Below are 27,343 nucleotides of genomic sequence, written 5' to 3'. Positions count from 1 at the left end.
AAGAACCTAAGACAGGGGGAAGAGTGTGGCAATCTACTATTCTATACTGACATCCCTATGGCAAAGCATTGTAGACAATCTTATTCAGTAAGCAATAAAAGATCTATTTCTCCTTTTCATATTGTTCACTCTGATGTGTGGGGACCATATCATTTGCCTACTATGGGGGGTTATAGGTACTTTATCCTTTTTTATTGATGATTACTCTTGTTACACTTGGATTTATCTCATGAAATCCTGGGATGAAGTACCAACTATTGTGCAAAAATTTCATGAACTCAAAAGATTTCTTAACTCTAAATTTGAGATCAAGGATTTAAGAGATCTCTGATATTTTTTGGGCATTGAAGTTGCTAGATCTAAGGATGGTATCTTCATTTCTCAACGCAAATATGTCATTGACCTCCTTGCTGAGACTGGTAACCTTGGTGCAAAACCAGCCTCCACTCCTATTGATCCCAATCATAAGCTTTCCGCTATAGATGGTGAACTTTTATCCGATAGGGAAGTGTTTCAGAGACTGCTTGGGAAATTGTTATATCTCTGCATGACTCAGCTGGACATCTCCTATGCAGTGAGTGTTATTAGTCAATTTATGCATTCTCCTAGAGATACTCATTTAGTTGCTGCAGAAAGAGTTCTGTGTTACTTGAAAGGTACTCCAAGGAAAGGTATTCTATTTGTCAAGCATGGACACATGAAGCTGGAAGCATACAATAATGTTGATTGGGTAGGATGTATTGATGATAGGAGATCCACCTCGGGTTATTGTGCTTTGGTGGCAGGGAACAATGTTTCATGGAGGAGTAAGAAACAATTTGTTGTTGACAAATCCTCTACTGAAGCATAATACAGGGCAATGGCACATGGTGTGTCAAAATTACTGTGGCTACAATCCCTTTTAGAAGAATTGGGGGTTGACTATGAGAAGCCAATGATGTTCTACTGTGACAACCAAGCAGCTATCAATATTATACATAATCCTGTTCAACATGATAGAACTAAGCACATTGAGGTTGATAGATATTTTATACGGGAAAGAGTTTCCTCAAGAGAAGTTTGTTTACCATTCATCACCTCAAAAGAACAATTGGCTGGTATTTTGACCAAGGGAGTTCTGAGAGGGAAGCTGACACACTATATAAGCAAGTTGGGCATGATTGACAACTATGCTCAGCTTGAGGGGGAGTGTAAAGAGATTGGGCTGAATGGGTCCTGGTATCTTTTCTTGTAGTATGTTTTATTTATCTGTTAGCTAATAGCTAATGGGCCCATCTTAATGGGCTTGTTATTTCTTTTTTGCTAGTTCCCATCTCATGAATTGGTCCCAGGTGTGCAATTCTAAGGAAGAAGGTGGTTTGGGAATAGGTCATTTGAGAGAAAAAAACACAGTTCTTCTGAGTAAATGGCTGTGGAGATTTCCTCAAGAACCAAATGCCCTTTGGACTGAGATCATCAACAGTAAGTACGGGAAACATGTAAACGATTGGGATTGCAGGTTGCACTTGAACTGGATCAAGGACATAAACCCTTGGAAAGGTATACTCTCAACCTACCAAAATTTCATCTCCTTTATCAAGTACAAAGTGGGAAATGGGGATAAAATAAAATTCTGGACTGATGTTTGGTGGGGTAACTCTACCTTGGCTGAATCCTTTCCTCATCTCTATAGCCTTACCCGAAACAAAGAAGCTCCCATCTCCCTTGTCCTATCCTCACATCACTCTCAGTACAACTGGAACCTAGACTTTAGAAGACCTCTAAGAGAAAATGAACTTGAGGAAATATCTAGATTCTTTACACTCTCAGAGAAGTGTACCTTTCCCCAAACACCCCTGACACTCGAGTCTAGACCCTACACGGCTACACCCAGCAGGTAAGTTCTCAACCAAGTCCTACTTCAAGACTCTAATCAAGAAAGATCAGTTAACTGAACTTTTCCCGTTTAAGACAGTCTGGTGCACTCATTCCCTCTAGAGTTTGATTTTTTGCATGGGAAGCCAGTCTGAAGAAGATCAACACTTTGGATCTTCTCCAGAAAAAGAACCAAGGAAGGCCCTATTTATCCCCTCATGTTTGTTGTTTGGGTTTAAAAGCCGGGGAATCAGCCAATCACATTCTGATCCACTGTGAGGAAACCACAAAATTCTGGAAATTATTTCAATTTTAGTTGGACATTCCCCGAACATGTGATAGACTGTCTCAGACAATGGACAGCAAGAAAGTTCAAGCAAAAGAGGAAGGATTCTATGGATTTCCGTAGCACATGCCATCTTATGGAGCATCTGGGAAGAAAAAAATAACCGAATCTTCAACAAAAGAGAAAGAAACCTTGAGGAGCTTTTGTCTATCATTTCTCACAGAATTTTCGTTTGGACCTCCAACTCAAAGCATTTTAAAGGAGTACCATTTTCTGACCTCCAAAGAAATGCTGCAGAATTTCTGTTCTCCAAACACCAATCCTTAATCCTCCCTACCCCACATTCTCCTGTGGCGGAAGGGGAGATAACCTTGTACTTTGATGGAAGTGTGTTTAGAAACCCAGGTGCAGCAGGAATTGGTGGACTTTTTAGAAGAAGAGATGGCACAGTTATTTGGGCTTTTAGTGGACCGATAGGGATAGCCTCTTCAACAAAGGCTGAAATTATGGCAGCACTAACTGGAATCAGGACTGCGAGAGATCTGGGTTTTCAGAACATCACCATAAAAGAAGATTCAGCAAATACAATCAGGTGGCTAGCTGACTCTGGCAGTAGGCCATGGGCTTTAGCTCATTTTTTGACTGAAGCAAGGGATATCCTTCTCAACCTAAATGCACAGGGTTGGATCCCCAAGGAGCTAAACACTGATGCGGATGGTCTAGCAAAAGCTGGTGCTCACAAGGATGTCTTGTTTAGTGATAGTTCTCTTCCTACTTAACTCTTGAGTTGTAATTTCTGTGTACACCTTCTTATGTACCCTCTATTTCATAAATAAAGTTAACATCTTTTTTCAAAAAAAAAAAAATTGGAAGCAAGAAATAACAATTAAAGAAATTGACAGACCTTAAAAAAGGGAAAATAAAAAGAGATTTACAAGTTCCACATTTGGCAGGTTTAAGATACACAAAAGAGGAAAGATCTTCCAAGTCCTGCATCACTATAGATGCATATGATGCATTAACCATTACGGTTGTAGTAACCTCCAAACAATAAACTATAATTTGGGATGAGAAATGGTACTTCCACAACACCTTATAGGGAAACTCAAAAGGGATACTTCCATTCATAAGAAAAGAGTTATGAATGAGAAAGAGAAGATTTTTTTTATCAAGCAGACACAAGATGAATAGTATTTTGTTCAAATTAAGATTAGGGAGTATGCTTTGGTGAAGGCCAAAGGTTTATAGAACCAGATGGAGAATTCCCATGGAGTGAAGAGATACTGTCAGGCCCACCATGATGGCCCTTGTGGAAGTTTATGACGGTTTTGCTTACATCATGCTAAATATATCCTTGTATGGTTTTGAGATCACAATGGAAACGTTAGTAGAAGCTTACGTATTAATCCTGTCAAATACTGTAAGCAAGGGCAGTTTGCTAGAACAAAAGTGGATAACCTTGGGTTGTTGCAGGTGGTGGTAGTGGCTAGCTGGGTACATCTCACACACAAGAGGTCAGGTTTGACTGTTTGAAGTGCAGACTTGAAAAGGCATCAAACCCAAGAGGTGTGGTGTTCGTGGCAAGAACTTCCGCGTAAAGGGAAAATGACATTGATCATTTTTCTGTAACAATCATAAAGATTCTATGAAATTATGTAAGTAAAGAGATGTATAGCTATGCTACCCAATCATCTAGAGACAATGTTGAATACAAAATATGCACTAAAAACTAAGCATCTGACACGATATAGCACCATTATACAGGTATCCAGCTATCATAGATGTAAAGAAAAGAGCAGATCAACCTAAGAAAGAAATTTATAATGTATCAACTCTACACCTATATTGCCAATCAAATAATAATTCTCTCCACTAAGGTCATCAATTTATTCAAAAGCAATTAAGAAAAGTCAAATCCATTAGAAAATTAATTGCATCTGAAATTTGTACGTACAAAAGGCCTTTCAACTTTACTATATAATGCCAATATTTGCCTTCACATCTAGGCAATAAAAGTTAAATCAGTATTTCAAATCTTCAATAGTACCATATAATATCATTATATCAATGCTTTCAAATGGTAGTTGTCCAAATATTTTCATTTTTATCTAATTACTAAGTTAAGGCAGTACAGTAAAAAAAATCTAAATCTAAATCTCTTTTCATCTTTTTACCCGTGTGTCTTGAATGTGTACATGACTGCATGGTGTGAACTAGATTCAGATCTAGAAGAAAACAGATCTAGGCGTGTCAAGAATAGTCGACCCCCACCCCCAAGAGCCTCTTTAATATTAAAGAGATAAAAGGTATGTACAATTACAAGAATGCCCTTACAAGGCTGAAAGATAAAAAGAACAAATAAAATAATAAGAACTACGATACTGTACAACAAGGACTACTCTAATAATGTACATCAAGATATATCTTCAAACTCCCCCTCAAACTGTGCGTAGACATCAGCATCAGTTTGCCAACAAGAATGAGATGTCGACTCTTAATCATGGCCTGGGTGAAAATATCGGCAATCTGCATGTGAGAGGCAACATGAGGAAGAGATATAGAAGCTGCAACAAGGAGGTCTCTAATAAAGTGACAATCCACCTCGATATGTTTAGTCCTCTCCTGAATGACTAGATTAGATACGATCTTGATAGTGCTCGTATTATCGGCATATAGAGGGATAGGAGTAGGAACAGAAATCCCAAGATCAATGAAAAGTGATTTCAGATAAACAATCTCGCTACATGCAGAAGACATAGCTCTATATTTGGCTTCAGTGGAAGACTTAGAGACAGTTTGCTATTTCTTGCACTTCCAAAAGATGAGAGAGTCACCCATGAAGACGCGCCACCCAGTAGTGAAGCGACGAGTATCAGGGCAACCAGCCCAATCAGCATCAGCATAAACCCTCAACTGTATGGATGATGAGGAAGAAAAGAATAGTCCCTGAGAGGTTGTGTCTCGAACATAACGAATGATGTGGCAAACTGTAGTCGTAAGGGGTTGTCTCAGGGTAGAGAAAATTGACGGACGACCTGAACAGCATGTGAAATATCAGGCCTAGTCATAGTAAGATAGATCAAAGAGCCAACAAGCTAACAGTACAGGGTGGCATCAAGAAGGATGAGGCCTTCGGATTTAGATAGCTTGACATTCAGCTCCAGGGGGGTATCAACATGTTTCTCATCAGTGATTCCAATTAGTTTGATGAGATCAGAGGCGTATTTTTGTTGACAAATAAAATACCCTCGACTGCTACGATGAACCTCCAAACCCAAAAAGTAAGTGAGAGGACTCAGGTCCTTCATGTGAAATGAGTTATGAAGTAAGGACTTCAGCTCACAAATGCCGTCATGATCATCCCCCATTAGGAGCATGTCATCAACATATAATAGAAGAATAGTAATACACTGGGTCTTCTCTTGACAAAAAGGAGTAGATAGAAGAACTCTGATTATACCCAGCTGCAACAACAACATCCCGAAAGCGCTCAAACCAAGCCCTAGGTGCTTGCTTCAAGCCATATAAAGACTTCTTCAGGCGATAGACACGTGAAGGATCACTGCAATATCCAGGTGGAGGTTTCATGTGGACTGTCTCCTTTAATTCGCCATGAAGGAATGCATTATTCACATCTAATTGGTAAATAGTCCAGATATAAACAGCAGAAATGGCCATAAGAGTCTGAACTATGATGATCTTAGCGACCGGGGAAAATCTTTCTTCATAATCAATCCCATATTCCTGACAGTATCCTTGGGCAACTAACCGGGCCTTATATCGATCAAGAGAGCTATATGATTTCAGTTTGATCATATAGACCCAACGGCTTCCAATAATAGAAGCCTTTGGAGGAGCTGGCACAAGATCCCAAGTGTCATTCTCATGGAGGGCTTGAATTTCGGCATCCATAGCTTCTCTCCACTAAGAACTTCTAATGGCTTACTGATAAGATCTAGGGATATCTGTGGAAGAAAGTACAACAGAAAAGGAACTATAGTTTGAAGGAAAATCATAGCAGTCAGGAGGTTGAGAGATACGGGTAGAACGACGAAGTGGAATAACCAAACTACTATCTAAAATAGGAGAATCTTGGGTCAAGGTATCACTTACAAAGGATATCTGAGATGAATGCTCTGGACGGGTGGAAGGGGGTTGTAGGCACAGGAGCCGAGACACGTAGCCGCTTGCGAGTGAAGACAATAAGATCTCTATCAGCTGAGGAAGTAGTAGTGTCATTTGAATCAAACTCTTGCAAAACAGAGATGGAAGGAGCAGACAATCTAGCAACCCCAGCAAAGAAGGAGATATGCTCAAGAAACACAACATTCCAAGAAATCAGAATATGACAAATAGTAGGACCCTAACATAAAAATCCTTTGTGGTTAGGACTATATCCCACAAAGGCACACATAGCAGACTGAGCAGTTAATTTAGATCGTTCACGAATAGGAAGATGGACAAAACAAAAACAACTAAAAACATGAAGGCTAGAGAAATCTAGGGGATAACCAAAAAGTTTTTGGAAGGGAGAAGTGTTGTCTAGAACAAAGGATGGAAGAAAATTGATCAAATACACGGCTGTACTGGCTGCTTCTACCCAAAACAAAGTTGGAGTATGAGACTCCTATAGTAATGTCCGCACAACACTAAGAATATGTTAGTTCTTCCGTTCAGCTACACCATTCTGTTGTGGAGTGTCTAGGCAGTTGCGCTGAGACTAAATTCCATAACTCCTCAAGTATTCCAGGAAGTCTCAATCTCTATATTCTCCCCCTCAATTTGAGCAGAGAGTCACATTGCACTTGAATCGATTTTGCACCATAGTATGAAACAATTTAAATGCACCAAAGACTTCTGATTTGTGTCATAGAAAATAAATCCAAGTATATCTGGTACAATCATCTATAAATAATACGAAATATTTGTACCCCAATCGTGAAGTAATAGAAGCAGACCAAACATCACTATGTATTATCTCAAAAGGTTTAGTGGCATGTTCAGATGTATGAAAGAAATGGTAAAACATGACTTTTACTCAAACAACACGTAGTGCAAGAAACATCAAAAGTATCAATAATTTTATTCTTAATCAAACCAGAGTCAAACAAAAATTTTAATTTTTGGGAATATGGATGACCCAATCGTTTAAAGCATAAATCCCAAACATTATTTCTATAACTCAACAAAGAATCAAACAAAGAAGAACTAAGTAAAGCTGAGGATGCCCCCGATTGAGATTTCTCGAACTCCAGTGCAAATAGAGGCCCAGCCTACACCCCTTCCCTTTCACCTTCCTAGTGTACCGGTCTTGTATCAAGCAACCATCATGAGAAAAGGTGAGAACATTTCCTTCATCAACAAGTTGGCTAATAGAAATCAGATTAGTAGTAAGGTTGGGTACTAAGAGGGTTTTGGAGAGAGGAAAGGATCTGGTTAGTGACAGTCGAAGGGACAGATCTTTACTACCAATGATGTCTAACTTTTCACCATTAGAAGTGATAATATGTTTATGGTGAGTTTTAGTGGAAGGGATTGGGTGGTTGAGATAGGCCCTGTCATATGGTTGGTGGCACCTGAATCTATAATCCAAGCATGTGAAAGGGAAGAACAATATGCAGAGAACTTACTAGACAAGCCAATAGTAGAGAAAGCAGAGGAAATAGCAAAAGATACCAGTTGCCGAACCCTTTCTTCATCCATGACACCTGTTAATTCACCTTTCAGTAAAGACTCACCCTTGGTAGATACAGTGTCTGTTGCTGGTCCATCTATAGCCTAATAGGCCCGGGGCTGAGTCTTTTTTTGAGAGCCCTTAGTTGGTCGAACAGGATAGTCTGGATAGATCAAAACAATCCAGGACCACTCGGGAGAGCTGTAGGTTTTCAATAGATCACAAAGGCAAGATGGATCAGAGAGAAGGAAGGTCAAAGAGCAACTTACTCTGATACCATATGAACTGGATTCAGATCTAGAACAAAACAGATCTAGGGGTGTCAAAAATAGTCAACCCCCACCCCAAAGAGCCTCTTTTATATTAAAGAGATAAAAAGTATGTACAGTTACAAGAATGCCCTTACAGGGCTGAAAGATAAAAAGAACAAATAAAATAATAAGAACTATGATACTGTACAACAAAGACTTCTCTGATAAAGTACATCAAGATATATCTTCACACATGGCACATGCCCTTACACTAGTATTGCTAAAACCATCTTCATCCAAAATGAACCATGTTCCATAATACAACTTCCTCCAACCCACTAAGATCTACAGCCATGAGAGGATTGCAGCATGAACCAAGGAACAAGATATGTCATTAAGAGCAGAATAAACTCCAAGAAGGCAGGCATCACTTGACAAGAAAAGAAAGATGGGACTCAATTCCTAAATAGATTTATACACGAAGACCAGTTCAGATGGTCAACCATGAGCACCTTGTAACGCCACTTCTCCAAATGCAATCAGCCTCAACCAATTCAACCAGCATAGACAGAGGCGAAAGCACATAAGAGGACCTCAACAAGGACATACCTTTAAAATCCTACTTCTGAACAAAGCAATTGCTTTTTCTAAAAGTACAAAAAGAATATTACCATACATTTAAGAAGTCCTCTGTTGCTAAAATATTTGGAGGATTCTCAACCTATTATTAGTAATTCGGATGCTCATTGTTAGACAGTTTTGTATGCCCTTAGCTTCAATCAGAATGATGTATTTTATGAGTTTATTGTAAATGAATAAAAATGCATATTTGATTCATGTTCCCTTGGTATGTTTCTGTGTAATACCCTTAAACTGGACATTTAATGAGACTCGTGTTAGTTTAGAATATTCACAGCCACTGGGTCGGTCCGGGGAGACCTATCCTGATAAGGCTGACACTGTGGTGCCACCAAGTCGGTTGGGGTGGCCTGTCTCAGCTGCCAGGGTGAGACCCTAGGCACATACAGTGTAGAATTAATTGAATCTTTGAACCGGACCAGATTTCCAGTACTGCCCTGGACCATAGAGATTAATGGGCAAAACTGGAAAGTTACACCCGACCCCTAGACTCGATTATGATACTGCACTAGGTGTCGGATTGGGCTGTCTTTGATGTACCAATCAGTGAGATCCTTAGTGGGGGTCAAAACCTGGGTATGTTGGGACAATTTGAGAATTCATCTGAGTGGGTGGTCATAGTGACAGGATCAGCCCCTTTGTCGAACAAAGGTAATGATCGGGGATGCACTCTCACTGATGGAAACCAAGACTGCCGGCAGCCGATTTCAAACGTTGAGATTTGTTTTGCAAAATATATTTTATATGAGATATGAAAATATATATATTATGGTTTCTAAAATGTTTGCAAAAGGTTTTAATTCCCGGGATTCATATAAGTAGAGAGTGCAACACTGTTCCTTGCAGCCGAGGGAGAGGTCCTCTCTTGTCGAGTAGTGTTTGATCATTATGGGCTGAGAGGTTAAGTGTAAGACCATTGAGGGTAATGCCTGATGGGCTAATCTTGCATCTGCCCACAGTCCCTGGGTGTTACAAGGTGGCTTGGCCCAGGGACCACTTAGGGTAAGTGTTGGGCCCATAGAGCCCATTTGATGGGTTTCAAGGGGTGCACTGTCCATAGCAGTGTATTCGGCCAAGCCTTGTGACAAAGGCTGGGCTGAACCCATGTGGCTGATGTGTAGATCAATGCTTGGGTCCCACGCCATACAAGGAAGCCCAACTGGGCAGTAGTTAGGAAGGTTAAGTGAGCACATAAGCTTAATGGGCCTAAAGCCCATTTCGAACTGGACTTATTTAATAAGTTAAATATGGGCGAATTCTGAGATGGATCAAGCAGATAAGATAGGGCCTTAACCCTATCCACTCAGAGAGTCCAGATCTAAATGTGATTTGGATTTGGAAACCTCCAAATAAGATTAGGAGAAGATTGATCCAATCTACAGATAAGATAAGGGTTTATCCTTATCACCTAAAGAGATGTTTTGATCCAAATAAGATTTGGATTAGCAACTCCTAATTGGATTAGGAACTGATTCTTTGGGGTTACAAATAAGGGGGCGGCAGCCTTTAGAAGACAAATACTCATCCTCTTCAGAGCTGAAATCACAGAAGAAAGATTTCTGCAATCCCTGCAAAGATCTTTCTTGCCGCCTCCATCCTGCAGCCGCCAGACATTTAGTTCGATCTCCAGTGGTGGGAGAAGTCAAGATTCGATCTTGACATCAGTTCTTTGAGAAAGAATTAATAGGAAGCTGTGCTCATGGGCCATCCTGCTGTTTCTTGCGAATGACAGAATTCTTGGAGAAGAATACTGCTGATTCTGCTCCATCCTGCACTACGCCATCTTCAGTAGGAGCAGTCTTTGGATCCTTCCTTGGGCGTGAACACCTTCGTTGGGAGATATTATTTTTCTGTATCAGGTATAACCCTCTTCTACTCCTTTTGGTTCAGATCTGGTTCAGTTTATGGTTCAAGATTGATCCTTGAAAATATGATTTTCTAAATGGGGAATGCGATTCCCAGCTGAAGGGAGAGAAAAATTTTTGAAATTCGCCCCTTTATTCCGCAAGATTTGGGTGTCCATAGGATGGAACTCTCATCCCCTTCACTCATTAGAGATGATGCAGGAGCCATATTTTCAATGGTTCTTTCTATAACTATTTTTATACAAAAAACCTTATCTTAATAGATTCTTTCTAAAACATTTGGGGGATTTTTGCATACTTGTAATAGTTACTCCTGATAAGGAGTTCATGATCAACCACTAAAGAGTTGAAGCCTACACTTAGCCTATTGTGTATTGTTGCTTCATCAGCAAGTAAGAGGTGCAGTACAGCAATCATCTTCCCTCTCTTCTGGATTTTGGGTCAGATATTACAGAGGATTATTCCTTTTGCCATTCTTTAAAGATTCAATAAAAAAATGAAACAGAAAAACCACAAAATTTTATGTAGTTACAAGGTTGTATTTAATGGACTACAGCCAAATGTCAAAAAGAATCCAAAGACATCGATCATCTTGCTTTATGAAATGATTATATTTCTTTGGACTTTCGGAAGGGTTAAAAAGTACAAATTCTGTTCATGTTGTGTATGGAAATGATTTATCATCCTATAAATTTTTTTATGAACATTACATTTTCCATTTTTGCTAGTGATCAAAAGAAAATATAATAAGTATAGCTGTTTAGGGAGAAACTCTCCCAGGATAGCTTTAATTTTTATTTCTCGACCTAGATAGTTTTGATGCTGTCTGGCCTTCTCTGTTGGGAAGCCAAGGAGTCTAATCCCCTTCTTGGGCATTTTAGATGGCTTTGTTCTCACTTCAGACCCTACTGCTTCTTAAATCTCTTTAATAAGTTGATGATCAAAGATAAAAATTAAGCACCCAAATACAGGAAAATGGAAAACTGGAACAACAAAATTAGGTAGAACTATTTCCAAATTATAGGAAATATGAAGATCTTGGTTAGTAGCCTCACCTGCAATTTGGTAGTGGCAAAATCAGCAGGATGTGCTTGCAAAAACTTTGAAAGGATGGATCGATCAGCATTTCTTGAATGGACATCACCTTTTCTATTTCCAAACCAATCTGAGTAAGCAGGGCAGAAAGAGGTCCCAACACTTTGAAGCAGTGCCTTAACTTGCTGGAAAAGTAAAAAAGTTAATGACAGTATGATAAATATCTGTCTTCGTCAAAAACATAACTGGAAAGAAACTAAGGTAATATCATTTATGTTCATATATGTGTGTCCTTGTGCACATGTAGAAAGAGGCAAAGAGATAAAGATCATACTCCTTACAGGAAGGCAGTCCAACTTACCTGATTTTCATCTGACCGATTAGTTGCGCATATTTCCCGAAGGCTTGGCCCTAAGTTCTGACCAGCTAGAGTTCAAGGCAAAACATTATAAATGGAAAAGTTTAATATACAACAGGATTTTTATTAATGGAAAAAAAAAACACAGAAGGAATAAGAAAAAACAAATACATCTTGAGCTAACTTACATCCGTTGCTATTGAATCAAAAAATTACTAGCACATAGGATATTGAGAAGACCTCAACCCTCTCCACCAAAAAAACCAGGTGACATGGATTAAAGTATAAATAAAATACTGGATACTTCTGGATATCCTTAGTTTTATTTTTAAGTAAATTAATTGTAAAAAGATACAAAGAGGCTATGCATAATCAATTGTCATATGCATATGAATATGGATGCATCTTGAAAAATAAATAAATGGATTACAACATAAACATAAAACCAAATGGAACAAGCTACATTGGTTGGAACATGGTTGCTGATGAGAAAGGACTTCAGCACTAAAGATGGGAGCACATGATAGATTGTGTTATCTGGTCAGATTAAAACAAGAGAGGCAGGCAATAATGCTTTACCTCCATCTAATGGAGGTGAAGGAAATTCTTTCAAAACTTTCTCCACATGTTTTGAGCTCTCAGGACTAACTATACGAGCCACAAGACCCTCCAAGATTTCACCTTGCACCTTTATATGGTCTTTTGATCCTGCACATTGGTACAAACTATCAATATTATTGATAGAATTTTATAATAGAAATATCAACCAAGCATAACTACTAAAAGGAAAAGAAAGGATGAAAACTAGCTTCATCAACTTGAAGATGGTAAATAAGCAAAAATTAATATTAGTATAAATTTTGGTTAGTATAAATTAAGTCTGTCGTTTTCTAAAAAATGGAGCAGAAACACATAGAAACCATTGCTTCAAAAGTGGATTCACAGATTGTATTCCACCTCTATTCTTATGGAGACTGTACTTGGTGTTGCAGTAATGTGCAAGGTGGGTAAGCAATTTACAGGTAGAATACTTACTTTACCAATGGGAACTAACACACCACCTACTAAGTACGTTAGGTGCTAATCTAATACCACTCTAAGACAAGTAGAGTGAAGGAAGAAGCTCTTACTCTCTTAGGGGTAAGGAGCTAATCTAATGTCACTAACTTGCTGGCTTGCTAGTGCAGCTAGAGTGGCATTTTTTCTTTTACAGTGAAATTTTATATTAGAAGGGAGAGGTCTCCTTCAAAAAAGTGTACAAAAGTATCTATATACTTATAGGCTGTTATGTACAAAGATATCTTCAAATTTTGTTTGTATGTTTAATGCAAAAGTTTCAAATTTTGGGTTTTGTTTTATGTTTCTTTTGGGGTGTTTGGTTTAGTAAGAGTTTTGTGTGGTTGGTGTGATGGATTTGGGTGTAAAGTTTTCAAGAAAGTGTTTGGGAGTTTTTTGGTCCTAAGTTTTGTTTGGAGGTGTTCCCTCAACACCTCTCTAGGTTTAATTCGCTTTTTCTTTTAATGAATTTTCTTTTTACCATAAAAAAAAATATCTTCAAAAGAAAAGTCGTTATCTCTTATGAGCTGTTGTTAGTCGTCATATAAGTGCTTGTACTGAAAAACCCGCAAAAAACACCAGCATCCTTTCCATCTTCCCAATGACTACTTCTAATGGATTTTGGCATTCTTTGAAGATTCTATTGTTCTGTTCCTCCCAAATGAACCAGCAGACAATCCTTTGAAGATTTCATCTTCAAAAAAAGAGATATCAATCATATCCCTATGCTAGTTGTACTCATCTATCTCTGCATTGTATATGTCCATGAGGCTGTACATATTGTACTTTTCTTATAGTCAATAAAATACAACAGTTATTCATCAAAAAAAAAAAAGGAAAACACAGTGGTTTAGCATACCAATTCACTTCAAGCATTCAGAAAACAAGTCAAACATGCGATCTGAACAGTCCTCCATGAATCAACTCATGGACATGCAGACTTACAAGTCCACCAAATGTGGAGTGTCCATTCAAGATGCAACACTGCAATTATTTGATAAAAGAGGGTCCTTGAAAATAGATGTCACTGTGTGGCTTAGAGATCCAGACTCACTGATATGGTGTTATAGAAATGAAAGGAAGAAATTCAAATGGGTAACACAACATATGAATTTGACTATACAATGGGTGGGAAGAGAGGCTAATGCATTTTCTGACTTTCTAGCCAAGCAAGGAGTAACTAGGGATCAGTTATATTGGGCCCAACTGTAATCTTTGTGCTGTTTTCTTTTCTTTTAAAGAGTGAGGCTGCACCTCGCGCCTCCCTTTGGGATGCTTGTAACAGTTTTTTATCTTCTTGATGATAATGAATTCTTAATGAACTTTTATTTATCAAAAAAAAAGGGTGCCACTGTGTGGAATGGAGAGGAGTATGTATCCCACTTACACTGTTGCCCCGTGTCCTACAAGGTTTGGTAACACAATCATTTCTCAAGAGGTGTTCCAAAAGACAATCCAACCTTCATTTCCTCATTGCTGGTTATTTGTTTCATTCTTAAAGACTGAATCTTATGGAACTGAGGTTTATAATGTCAGTGTCAGTGGAAATATCTATCACCCAAATAAAAGAAACATGTCAGAAATGTTGTATGGAAAAATTGAAAAAATTACAGACATGGTAGAAACAGTGTGAAATATGCAAAAATATATAATGATATTTTGTGAAATGATGAAAGAAGCATAGATGCACCTTCTTAAATCATTATCTCATTCTAGACCAATAAACAACGAAATTATGGTTAATAGACAAAACAATATGCTGTGAAGTTGGTATGTATACTTTAGGAGTCATCATGATAGATTGAGCTAGAGCAAAACTTGAACTCGGGGAAAGTGCAGATCATCATCGCCATACATGCCTTATCCCAATTATATGTGGCCAGCTACTGGAATCCTGATAGATTGAGTTAGAGCAAAACTTGAACTCGGGGAAAATGCAGATCATCATCACCATACATGCCTTATCCCAATTATATGTGGCCAGCTACTGGAATCCTGTTTTGCCATTCTGTTCTGTTTAATGCCTTATCCATTAAATTATTAGCACTTAAATCATTTCTTACCACTTTGACCCATGTCCTTTTTGGTCTACCCATACCCCTTTTATCCCCTTCAACTTGCAACAGATCACTTCTTATGAGTGCTGTCTACTTTCTTCTATGCATGTGACCAGACCATCTTAGTCTACTTTCTCTCCTTTTATCGCATAGAAAATGCAGATGATTCTAACAAATCAACCAAATAATCTATCACAAACAAAAACTTAGATTTAACTTCATATTTGAAAAGAATTCCAAGCTGGCTCAAAGTGGTAATCATGTCACCATATCTTGTACTCTACATTAAGCTATTAGTTTTCATTGGGGAATATGTCGGTTCTAGTAATATTTCGTGTAGACACCCTTGGAAATGGAAATATGTCAAGGACATTAGGAAATAATATGGACACTTCAAACCATGCATGGAACCTTACCCCTTTTTATCTAGTCATTTGGAGAAGTTATCAAGTAAATATTTTTCTAGAGAAAACTTATTCTCTAAGGTGGTTCTTACAGCCCTAGAAAGCTATATTTTTTGAGTTTCTCCTTTCTTTGCTCCAATTGATCTACTTCTGAAACACACTTCTATAGTATTTTGTGTATTTTATGCTGTTCTTCTTCTGCTTTCTTTCACTAAAGCTATACTCCCATCTTTTTTTGTTTACAACTTTGCATTTAAACCAATATGAAGAATGATATGGCAAAGGCAACAAAGGAATGCTTTAGATGCTGAGATTATTAAATCAAATGCACTCAGAAGCTCAACCTGGTACAGAAATATCAGCAACTTCATCAAGAGCCTTACAAACAGGTGTTGCAGTTCCTTCCTCACATAACGCATCATATGCAGCAAAAAAAGAGGCAACAGATTTCCTTCAATAATAAAAAAACAATAATCAGAAACTTAGAACTTAGATCTGACAAATGAAACTTCTAGGACTTACTCTGGTCTAACAAAAAAAGCTCACCATTTCAGAACTAGAATTGCTTTTGTAATTGAAGACATGTTTTATCACAATGTAAGTTTGAATATCATTTCAGACAAACAATAATAGGTACCAAAATCTTTGTAATTTTGCAACACCGCATGTTCCTCAAATCATTCAACACCAGATACTGCATGGATACTTCTAGATACATTCTATAGCATTAACACTACTAAAATATGTAAAATGGTATGCTTTAACAAATCATACTATAAAAAATCTAACTAAATTTGGCAAGACATTAGTTTTGAGAAATAGCAATTATCTTCAAAACATGCGATATCCTGGTAAAGATTTCCAGGATTTTAGTAAGAAGAGAGCAGTATCCCCATTTTCAATATCCATGTCCATGAGATTATCAATGCTGGCTGTTTGAGCAAAAGGAAACAATTCAAGCAAAATAAGCATCCAATAATGAGTAGAACAAATAAGATACCAAATCTCTAAACAAAACATAATCAGAGTTTACACACCAGTTGCTCTCCTCAACCTTTTTTATCAGCAAATAAACTTTTATTAAATCATCAATTACTGATGAGAGTACAGAAGTTTTAAAGTTACAGCAAGGTAGTGACCCAGATTACAATGTAGCCCTAAGCTAGGACATCCGCCAGTCCATTTGCTTCCCTCTTCACTCAACCAAAGCTAGTATTAAACCTCCTTGCAAGTTGGTCTATTTCTCTGAAGACAAATCTAAGCTTCCAAGGTACTGAACTGATTTGGTTTGCCCAAGATATGACCAGGAGTGAATCTCCTTCAATTTCCATTTATGTTGTTCCAATCTACTCGGCCAGTTCCAGGCCTTGTAGGAGAGCCAGCATTTCAGCCTGAATTGAGTCACCAAGGCCTATTGGTCCTGACAAAAGTGCTACAATTGTTCCTTGATAATGCCAATTCTAGATCGTTGTGTAATGTATAAGAAGAATCATGAAGCTTATCACATGTACGTATATTCATCAAGCTAGGTACTTGGATGCTTTTTCCCTTGACTTTCTGTTTCTCTCTTACTTTTTATCAAACCAAGCACAATATAAGTTCTAACAATGATGGCAGACCAAACACAAACATGAATCGATAATTGTTGGCAAAAGCTCAGAAAAACCAAAGTGGAAGAGGAAGTAAAAATCCATTGATGCAGGTATTATTGCTACTCTTACTCCATCTCCTTGCCTATACCTGTCCCTCAGTTTCACATCATGCTAGATCAAAAAAATTGAAAACCATGGTTGTTAAGACATATAGATGATTCTAGGTGATAGTGAAGCACCTACTAACCTAGGCAGATATAAATTCTATGTTCATTCGCTAGTCTTGTATACCAATCAGCAATTCAGCATGTATATAAATTGAAAAAATAGAAACTCCCTTCATCAATAACATTAAGTTTCCTCTTAAAACACAGCAAATCATCGTATCTAAAAGACAATAGTATTTTCGGAAAATCATCATATCTAATAGTATTTTGAATCTACTTTATTTAAGTAAAAGGAAATTTTCTATGAAAGGAAAAAGAAAATTACAAACTGAGTAGGTGTTAAGGCAACATCTAGAATCAACTCTAACAACAGCAAAAACAAAAACAAAACTAATGATTGCCAATAGTCCAAATTACAACTTTGTAATCCCAACACCTCCCATAGACTATCCCCAAGGTCTTCTTTCTTGACTTCTGTAAATTCAGGCATCACCAAGACCCAATCTGCAACAGATTTACAAACATCTGCCACTAACCTATCCAATTTCCATTCCTTGTCTTCAAAGAGTCTTCTATTTCTCTCCTTCCAAATATTCCAGCATATGGCAAATGGTAGACATCTCCAAATTACCCTAGCCATCTTAAAGCCTCTGGAACTTGGCCTTGAATAGAAAATCTCTGCGGGAGAACTTGGCTGAAAATTCCTAACCCCAAACATTGCAGCTTTGTCGCTTTCAGCAGCACCATATCTGGACTGAATTTTATCACTACACTCCTTACTAAAACCTTTCTTCCTCCATCATTCAGACTAGACCTGTTCATGGGCCAGGCTCGGTCTTGGCTTTTGTCAAAATTCTAATGGGCCTGGCCCGAAGCCCAAGCCCAAGACAGTGTAAAGTTGGGCCCAAAGCCCGGCCCGTGAACATTCTAATTCAGACCCCTAAAATTCCAAGACAGCAGTCTCATTTCCAGTTTCAACCTCCACCACCCCTTATCTCTTTTTCTTATAACAGCCCCTTCACTCTTCTTCCACCAAATCCTCTTCCCTTCCTTCTCCTTCCTCCCACTCCTCACCTCTTTCCCCCAAGACTTTTTCTTGTTTTTTTTTCAAATAACTCCCTTTATTTTTTTATGAGTAAATAAAAAATTTTATTTAAGAGAAAAGAGGTTATAAATGAGGGTGACAAGTCATCACCTAAGTACAAGACCAACTTTCAGATTAAATAACAAGCTCTACATTACATATCTGATAACCCAGGACCTCTCCTAACCTAATCCCAAAATACTCCTTTTCTAACTGACTGAATTCTGGATGTAGAGAACACTAATGTGGACTAATCTTATCATAAAGAACCAATCCTAATCATAACTTATTGCTGACATACAAACAGTGGGGACCACCATAGTGGGGTCCACATTAGTGTTCTCTACACTGGAAGAATCAGCACCCATTCTATCATTGAGTTGCCCACAGCCGCAACCATCTTGTCTGCTGCATACTTTGTCTTCGAAAGTCCTGTTCCTCTCCTTCCAGATGTTCCAGCAAATTGCAAATGGGATACAGCTCCATAACATCTTCACCTTCTTACTCCCACTCAGCCTGGGCCAAGTAAAGAAAATCTCTGCTGTTGAAGTTGGATAAAAACCAGAGACCCCGAAAATAGATGTAAACACTTTCCACAGGAAGCCTCAAAACTTGCATGATATGAATAAGTGAATAGCATTCTCTTCCTGCACCTCACAAAGATGGCATCTGCTAGCCATATTAAAACCTCTGAATTTCAAGTGATCAGCTGTCAAGATGCTATCCATTGCTACCAGCCAAGCCAGAGCCTCAACTCTTGGAGGGACCGGGTTTCCCCAGATGCCCTTAATATGACTTGAAACTTCCTTTATTCTTCGTCTACAATTCCTTCTTACCTCTCTTCTCCTTCATCCCACACCTCTCCCCCCTTCCCCAATAGCCCTCCTTTTATTATATTCTTCCCTTCTATTCTTTTCAAATTGTTTGATTGCCTTCCTCACCACCCTCTCCCCACCGAAGAAGAATAACCCCAGTGACTTTCCCACTTCCACTTGTCTATCCACTAGATGCTCGATGTCCACCCTCCCCTTACTGATGTTTCCTTCTCCTAAAATTTTGTCTCCTTCGATCCCTTCTGCCACCTCTCCTCCCTCCTATTCTCTCCCACTTCTTTCTGGACTTCCACTCCCCCTCCTTCAACCTCAACCCTTACCGCATCCTGAACCGAAGCTCTTCTATCTGTTGTATACCCTCTACTGATGCTCAGTCCTATCACACTCCTCAGATAATTTTGCTCTTTAACCTGACTCCCCATCCTTCCACTTCTCCAGCTCTAGAAATCCACACCTCTCCCTCCCTTTCTTTGAAGAGAGACAATTTTATTCAAAAAACGAGAACATACAACAGAGATCAGGCCAAGATAAACAAGCCTGAGAACAACACAAGTTACAAGCTCCAACAAGACAGACTGAAATAAAAGAGGCAAATTCAGGTGTCTGAACTCCTTAGTAACAGACACCCAAGAAATCAGCTTGCCCACTGCTTTCTGCACTAGCTCTTCAGGACTTTTAACTCTATTACAGAAAATTTTGTTGTTCCTTTCAGTCCAAATGGACCACAAGACTGCTGCAGGGATGGTCCTCCACACTAATTTTCCTTTCTTATTTAGGCCTTCTACTTTCCAACAGCACAGCAGATCCTTGACCGACCTAGGCATAACCTTGAAGGGATGAGAGATCCATCATATGGACGCCCAAATCTTGCGGAATAAGGTGGGCAAATTTCAAAAAAATTTCTCTCCTTTTCAACTAGGAATCGAATTCCCTATTTAAAAAATCATATTTTCAATTATCAATCTTGAACCATAGACTGAACCAGATCTGAACAAAAAGGAGTAGGAGGGAGGTATACCTGATACAGAGAAATATTATCTCAAAATGAAGGTGTTCACGCTCAAGGAAGGATCCAAAGACTGCTCCTACTGAAAATGGCGCAGTGTAGGATGGAGCAGAATCAACAGTGTTCTTCTCCAAGAACTCTATCCTTCGCAAGAAACAGCAGGATGGCACGTGAGCAAAGCTTCCTATCAATTCTTTCTCAAACAACTGATGACAAGATCGAATCTTGCTTTTCCCCTCAGAGTTGGAGATCGAACTGGATGTTTGACGGCTGCAGGAAGGAGGCGGCAAGAAAGATTTTCACAGGGATTGCAGAAATCTTTCTTCTGGGATTTTCAGCTCTAAAGAGAATGTGAGTATCTATCTCTAAAGGCTGCCGCCCCCTCCTTCTTTTGTAATCCTAAAAGATCAGCTCCTAATCCAATTAGGAGTTTCTGATCCAAATCATATTTGGATCAGACATCCTTTTAGATGATAGGGATAAACCCTTATTTTATCTACAGATTAGATCAGCCTTCTCCTAATCTCATTAGGAGGTTTCTAGTTCTGAATCATATTCCGATCTGGACTCTTTGAGTGGATAGGGTTAAGACCCTATCCTATCTGCTGATCCATCTCAAAATTCGCCCATATTTAACTTATTAAATTAGTCCAGTTCGAAATGGGCTTTAGGCCCATTAAGCTTATGTGCTCACTTAACCTTCCTAATTGCTGCCCAGTTGGTCTTCCTTGTATGGCATGGGACCCAAGCATCGATCTACACATCAGCCACATGGGTTCGGCCTAACCTTTGTTACAAGGCCTGGCCGAATACACTGCTATGGACAGTGCACCCCCTGAAACCCATCAAATGGGCTCTATGGGCCCAACACTTACCCTAAGTGGTCCCTGGGCCAAGCCTCCTTGTAACACCCAGGGACTGTGGGCAGATGCAAGATTAGCCCATCAAGCATTACCCTCAATGGCCTTACACTTAACCTCTCAGCCCATAATGATCAAACACTGCCCGATAAAAGAGGACCTCTCCCTCGGCTGCAAGGAATAGTGTTGCACTCTCCACTTATATGGATCCCGGGAATTAAAACCTTTTGCAAACATTTTAGAAACCACAATATATACATATATACTTTTATATCTCATATAAAATATACTTTGCAAAACAAATCTCAACGATTGAAATCGGCTGCCGGCAATCTTGGTTTCCATCAGTGAGAGCGCATCCCCGATCATTACCTTTGTCCGACAAAGGGGCTGATCCTGTCACTATAATCACCCACTCAGATGAATTCTCAGACTGTCCCAACGTACCCAGGTTTTGACCCCCGCTAAGGATCTCACTGATTGGTACATCAAAGACAGCCTAATCTGACACCTAGTGCAGTATCATAATCGAGTCTAGGGGTCGGGTGTAACTTTCCAGTTTTGCCCATTAATCTCCAAGGCTCAGGGCAATACTAGAAATCTGGTCCAGTATAGGTCTCCCCAGACCCCCCCAACCGACTTGGTGGCAAAATAGTGTCAGCCTTATCAGGATAGGTCTCCCCAGACCGACCCACTGGCTGTGAACATTCTAAACTAACACGAGTCTCATTAAGTGTCCAGTTTAAGGGTATTACATAGAAACATACCAAGGGAACATGAATCAAATATGCACTTTTATTCATTTACAATAAACTCATAAAGTACATCATTTTGATTGAAGCTAAGGGCATACAAAACTGTCCAATAGCTCCCACTTGCACTTAGGTCCAATCAGGTACAAGCCGGAGACCCATGCTTTCCACGTGTTTCTCAAACACTTTCTGTGATAGTGGCTTCGTCAATGGGTCTGCTACATTTTCCGCTGACGCTACCTTCTGAATCAAGACGTCCCCTCTGCCAACAATCTCCCGCAGAACATGGTACTTCCTCACGATGTGCTTCGACTTCGAGTGGGTTCGTGGCTCCTTAACCTGAGCAATGGCTCAATTGTTATCACACAACAATAGGATGGGTGATGTGCTGGACGGAACTACTCCCAACTCGTGAACGAACTTCTTCATCCACACGGCTTCTTTGGCAGCCTCACTTGCGGCAATGTACTCGGCCTCGGTCGTGGAGTCTGCATTGGACCCCTATTTGCTGCTTTTCCAGCAAACAGCACACGATCCTATCGTGAAAACAAATCCAGATGTAGACTTTCTATCATCTGGATCCGACTGGAAATCGGCATCTGTATACCCTTGGATCTGTAAAGAGCTACCGTCGAATACTAGACAAAACTCTTTTGTCCTTCGAAGGTACTTAAGTATGTTTTTCACAGCAGTCCAGTGCTCCTGCCCTGGGTTGGCCTGAAATCTTCTTACTACACTCACTGCCTGAGCAATGTCAGGACGAGTGCACAGCATGGCATGCATGATGCTCCCTACGGCAGATGCATAGGGAACGTCTTTCATGCCATCAATCTCCTTAGAAGTCTTGGGAGACATCTTCTTGGAGAGAGTGACTCCGTGCCTGAAAGGAACATTTCCTTTCTTGGAGTTTTCCATGCTGTATTTTTTGACTATTTTGTCAATGTAAGCAGATTGGGATAATCCTATTATCCACTTCGATCTATCTCTATAGAGTCGAAGACCCAGTATAAAGGAGGCTTCTCCAAGATCTTTCATAGAGAATTGTTGTGAAAGCCATACTTTCACCGTAGTTAACATTCCTACATCATTCCCAATGAGTAGAATGTCATCTACATACAGAACCAAGAAGGTAACCTTATCTCCACTGTACTTCCTGTAAACACAGGGTTCATCCGGATTCTGCTTAAAGTCAAACGATTTGACAGCAGAGTTAAAACGGATGTTCCAACTTCTAGAAGCTTGCTTAAGTCCATAAATGGATCTATTAAGTTTACATACCATGTTTTCCTGACCTGCAACAATGAAGCCTTGCGGCTGCTGCATATAGATATCTTCAGTAAGATCTCCATTCAGGAATGCAGTTTTGACATCCATCTGCCAAATCTCATAATCATGGTATGCTACTACAGCTAGCAAGATCCTAATGGATTTAAGCATGGCCACGGGCGAAAAGGTTTCCTCATAATCGATGCCCTCTTTCTGAGTGTACCCTTTCGCCACCAGACGAGCTTTGAAGGTCTCAACCCTACCATCGGGGCCCTTCTTCCTCTTGTAAATCCATTTGCAACCGATTGCTTTTACCCCGGAAGGTGGATCTACTAGAGTCCAGACTCCATTGGTCTCCATTGAGTCCATCTCAGCTCTCATGGCCTCCACCCACTTCTGGGAATCTAAGTCCAACATAGCTTCCGCGTAAGTCACGGGATCCTCCTCACTAGTCAAGGTTTCCACCAGGTAACTATCTTGGTCATAACCATAACAGACTGGTGGCCTGGATACCCGAGTGGATCTTCTAGGTTTGGTCACTACCTGGAACTTGTGGGACATCTCCCACTGCTCCTAAGCTCTCCTCATCAAGAACTACTTCCTGACGATGGGTGTCCAGGATGTAATCTGTTTCCAAGAACTGTGGATTTCGGCTGTAGAACACCTTTTGCTCACTTGGGTCATAGAATAGGTAACCCACAGAGCCTTTTGGGTAGCCTACAAATAGGCAACGGCTGGTCTTGGATTCCAACTTGTTTGCACTCGTTCTTTTAACATGTGTTGGACAACCCCAAAACTTCAAGTGTCTGACACTTGGTTTCTTTCCGGTCCAAAGTTCATATGGAGTGTTCGGAACCGATTTGGTTGGAACCCGATCCAGCACGTAAATCGCAGTCTCTAATGCATAACCCCAAAAGGATGTGGGTAACTCTGAGTGTATGAGAAGTGACCGGACCATATCCAATAAGGTCCTATTCCTCCTCTCTAAAACACCGTTAAGTTGTGGTGTAACAGGAGGAGCTAACTGTGATACTATCCCATTGTCCTTTAAGTAGTCCCTAAATTCGTCAGAGAGATACTCGTCACCTCGATCTGATCGAAAGGCTTTAATTTCTCTCCCTAACTGTTTCTCGACCTCTTGTCTGAACTCTTTGAACTTTTCAAAGGATTCAGACTTGTGTCTCATTAGGTACACGTAACCATATCATGAAAAATCATCGGTGAAGGTGATGAAATACACATATTGATTCCGTGTCCTAACACTCAGGGGACCACACACATCACTATGTATAAGGTCAAGTGTGCCTGTACATCTTTCAGGCTTACCGTTAAATGGTCGTTTCGTCATCTTGCCTTGCAGGCAAGGCTCACAAGTGGAAAGATCTTCTATAGTTAGAAAATCCAAAGTACCATCATTTACCAACCTTGTGATTCGGTCAACACCGATGTGCCCAAGTCGGTAATGCCACAGGCATGTGGGATTAACTGTATCACGGGCTCTCTTCTTGGGGATTTCAGCCGACGTAGTTTCGGTTATGTTAGTTTCTAGAGAAGGATGTAGAACATAGAGACCGTTCTCCAGTTCCCCGTATGCAATGAATCTGTTATTTCTTTGAATAGTAATCGTATTACTAAAGAAGGCAGAATAACCATCTGCACACAATTTTGAGACAAATCAAATTTCTTCTTAAATTTTGTACATAAAGGCAAGAAACAGCAGGATGGCACGTGAGCAAAGCTTCCTATCAATTCTTTCTCAAACAACTGATGACAAGATCGAATCATGCTTTTCCCCACAGAGTTGGAGATCGAACTGGATGTTTGGCGGCTGCAGAAAGGAGGCGGCAAGAAAGATTTTCACAGGGATTGCAGAAATCTTTCTTCTGGGATTTTCAGCTCTAAAGAGAATGTGAGTATCTATCTCTAAAGGCTGTCGCCCCCTCCTTTTGTAATCCTAAAAGATCAGCTCCTAATCCAATTAGAAGTTGCTGATCCAAATCATATTTGGATCAGACATCCTTTTAGATGATAAGGATAAACCCTTATCTTATCTGCAGATTAGATCAGCCTTCTCCTAATCTCATTAGGAGGTTTCTAGATCTGAATCATATTCAGATCTGGACTCTTTGAGTGGATAGGGTTAAGACCCTATCCTATCTGTTGATCCATCTCAGAATTCGCCCATATTTAACTTATTAAATTACTCCAATTCGAAATGGGCTTTAGGCCCATTAAGCTTATGTGGTCACTTAGCCTTCCTAACTACTGCCCAATTGAGCTTCCTTGTATGTCAAGTCTCTAGCCCAACCGACTTGGTGGCACAACAGTGTCAGCCTTATCAGGATAGGTCTCCCCAGACCGACCCACTGGCTGTGAACATTCTAAACTAACACGAGTCTCATTAAGTGTCCAGTTTAAGGGTATTACACAGAAACATACCAAGGGAACATGAATCAAATATGCACTTTTATTCATTTACAATAAACTCATAAAGTACATCATTCTGATTGAAGCTAAGGGCATACAAAACTGTCTAACAAACCCAGCTGATGTCCATGGATTTCAGGAAATGCTCCCACACCTACGAGGAGACTGAGCAGTGAAGACAGAGATGATCTGTAGATACTGGGAGGGAACCACAAAGACCAGAAAAAGGATCCAAAATTTGAATGTCACGCCTCTCAAGATTAGATCTGGAAAGGCATTTGTCTAGGACCATTGTCCACACCAGAAAGTTGGAACTAGATGGGCTTGTTGGATTCTAGATTTGAGTAGCAGGGAAGTTTGTGAGGCCTGAGATGCACATTTTAGAGGCTAGAGACTTGACAGAAAAACAACCATCGGGTCTCCATTTCCAGCACCATTCATCTTCCAAGGATAGATCTATCATTTGCTTTTGTAGAAGCTCCTATCAGCTCCATAATCTCTTCCAGCTCCCAGTCAAAAAAATTCCTCCTAAAGAGGGGGGTCCAAATAATAGAGTCTCCAGAAGAACAATAACTCTCTGCCACTGAGGAATCTTGGTTAGAAGAACATTGGAAAAGGAGAGGAAAAGTATCAGCTAGTGGGCCTTCCAGACACCAAGGGTCCTTCCAAAATTAGTTCTATCCCCTTTGCCTATCTTGAGTGAAACTCCTTCCAAAAAATTAGAGAAATTCTTCATGATGCCTTTCCAAAGAGAGTTACCCCAAATTGGAGGAGGATCCCTAGATCTCCAATTGCCCCACTCCACTCCATATTTTCTAGCTATAATGGTTCTCCACCAAGCATTTCTTTCAGAAGAAAATCTCCAAATCCACTTACTGAGAAGGGCTGAATTAAAACTCTTCAGTTTCCTTATTCACAAACCACCTTCTGCCTTAGGAAGGCAAACTTAATCCCACTTAACTAGGTGAATTTTGTTTTCATCTTCCCAACCCCTCCAAATGAAATTTCTCTGAAACTGCTCCAATCTTTTTGATACGTTGTTTGGGATAGGGAATAGAGACAGGAAATAAGTGGGCAGATTAGAAAGGGTACTTTTTATTAGAGTTACCCTGCCCCCAAAAGAGAGGTATTTTGCTACCAGGAAGCTAATTAATTCCCCAATCTTTCAATGACTAGGTCCCAAACCGAGGAAGAAGAACAATTTGCCCCCTAGGGCAGACCCAAATATTTCACAGGGAGGAATTCAGTCTGACAAGCCAGCACCTCAGCAGTCTTCTAAATTGGCAACTTGACCCACTGAAATAATTTGACTTTTGTTCAAATTAACTTTAAGCCCAAAAACCACCTCAAACTAGGTTAAGATCCCAAGCACTAGATCCAACTGAACAGGGGAAGCATCCACAAAGCATAATGCATCATCTGCAAATTGGAGAATATTGACGTTTTCCCCCTCAAGGGATATTGCAAATCCTTCCCAGCAACCAAAATCAGCTGCCTTCTTGCAAAAAAGAGAAAGAATTTCCATAACACAAATAAAGAACAAGGGGGAGAGGGGATCACCCTGTCTCAAACCCCTTGAACTGTCAAAAAAACCTGTTGATTGACCATTTATCAAGACTGAGAATTTAGGAGAGGATATACATACTTTGATCCAATTCCTCCATTTCTACCCAAATTCATCTGCTGCAACACAAAATCAATACATCTCCAATTAACATGGTCGTAGGCCTTTTCAATGTCCACGTTGGGGACTCCCTCTCTTCTTCTTGAATGAATAAGCTCATTAACAATAAGTACTGAGTCAAGCATCTGCCTTCCTGGGACGAAAGCACTTTGATTGTTTGAAATTACACTACGTCACTACCTAAGACCCCTTT

The 27,343-nt window shown here is 39.7% G+C and overlaps 1 protein-coding gene across 2 annotated transcripts in view; it reads right to left on the bottom strand.

The window, feature by feature from the left end:
* The window catches only part of LOC104588646 (tRNA ligase 1-like), a 161,227-nt gene that overhangs the window by 92,942 nt on the left and 40,942 nt on the right, over window positions 1-27,343 (bottom strand). For both annotated transcript variants that reach the window (XR_002022202.2, XM_010246663.3), the window contains exons 8-11: window positions 15,824-15,930; window positions 12,542-12,670; window positions 11,966-12,030; window positions 11,625-11,789 (exon numbers count right to left, since the gene is read on the bottom strand). Coding sequence is in view for 1 of the 2 variants with exons in the window: in XM_010246663.3 (XP_010244965.1) it covers window positions 11,625-11,789; window positions 11,966-12,030; window positions 12,542-12,670; window positions 15,824-15,930 (466 nt within the window). In the remaining variant the exon portion in view is untranslated. The remainder of the gene's footprint in view (window positions 1-11,624; window positions 11,790-11,965; window positions 12,031-12,541; window positions 12,671-15,823; window positions 15,931-27,343) is intronic.

This window comes from Nelumbo nucifera, chromosome 2 (assembly GCF_055504915.1).
Source record: "Nelumbo nucifera cultivar China Antique chromosome 2, China Antique-T2T, whole genome shotgun sequence".
NCBI classification, from domain to species: Eukaryota; Viridiplantae; Streptophyta; class Magnoliopsida; order Proteales; family Nelumbonaceae; genus Nelumbo; species Nelumbo nucifera.
This window is presented reverse-complemented; position numbering and strand designations above follow the sequence as displayed.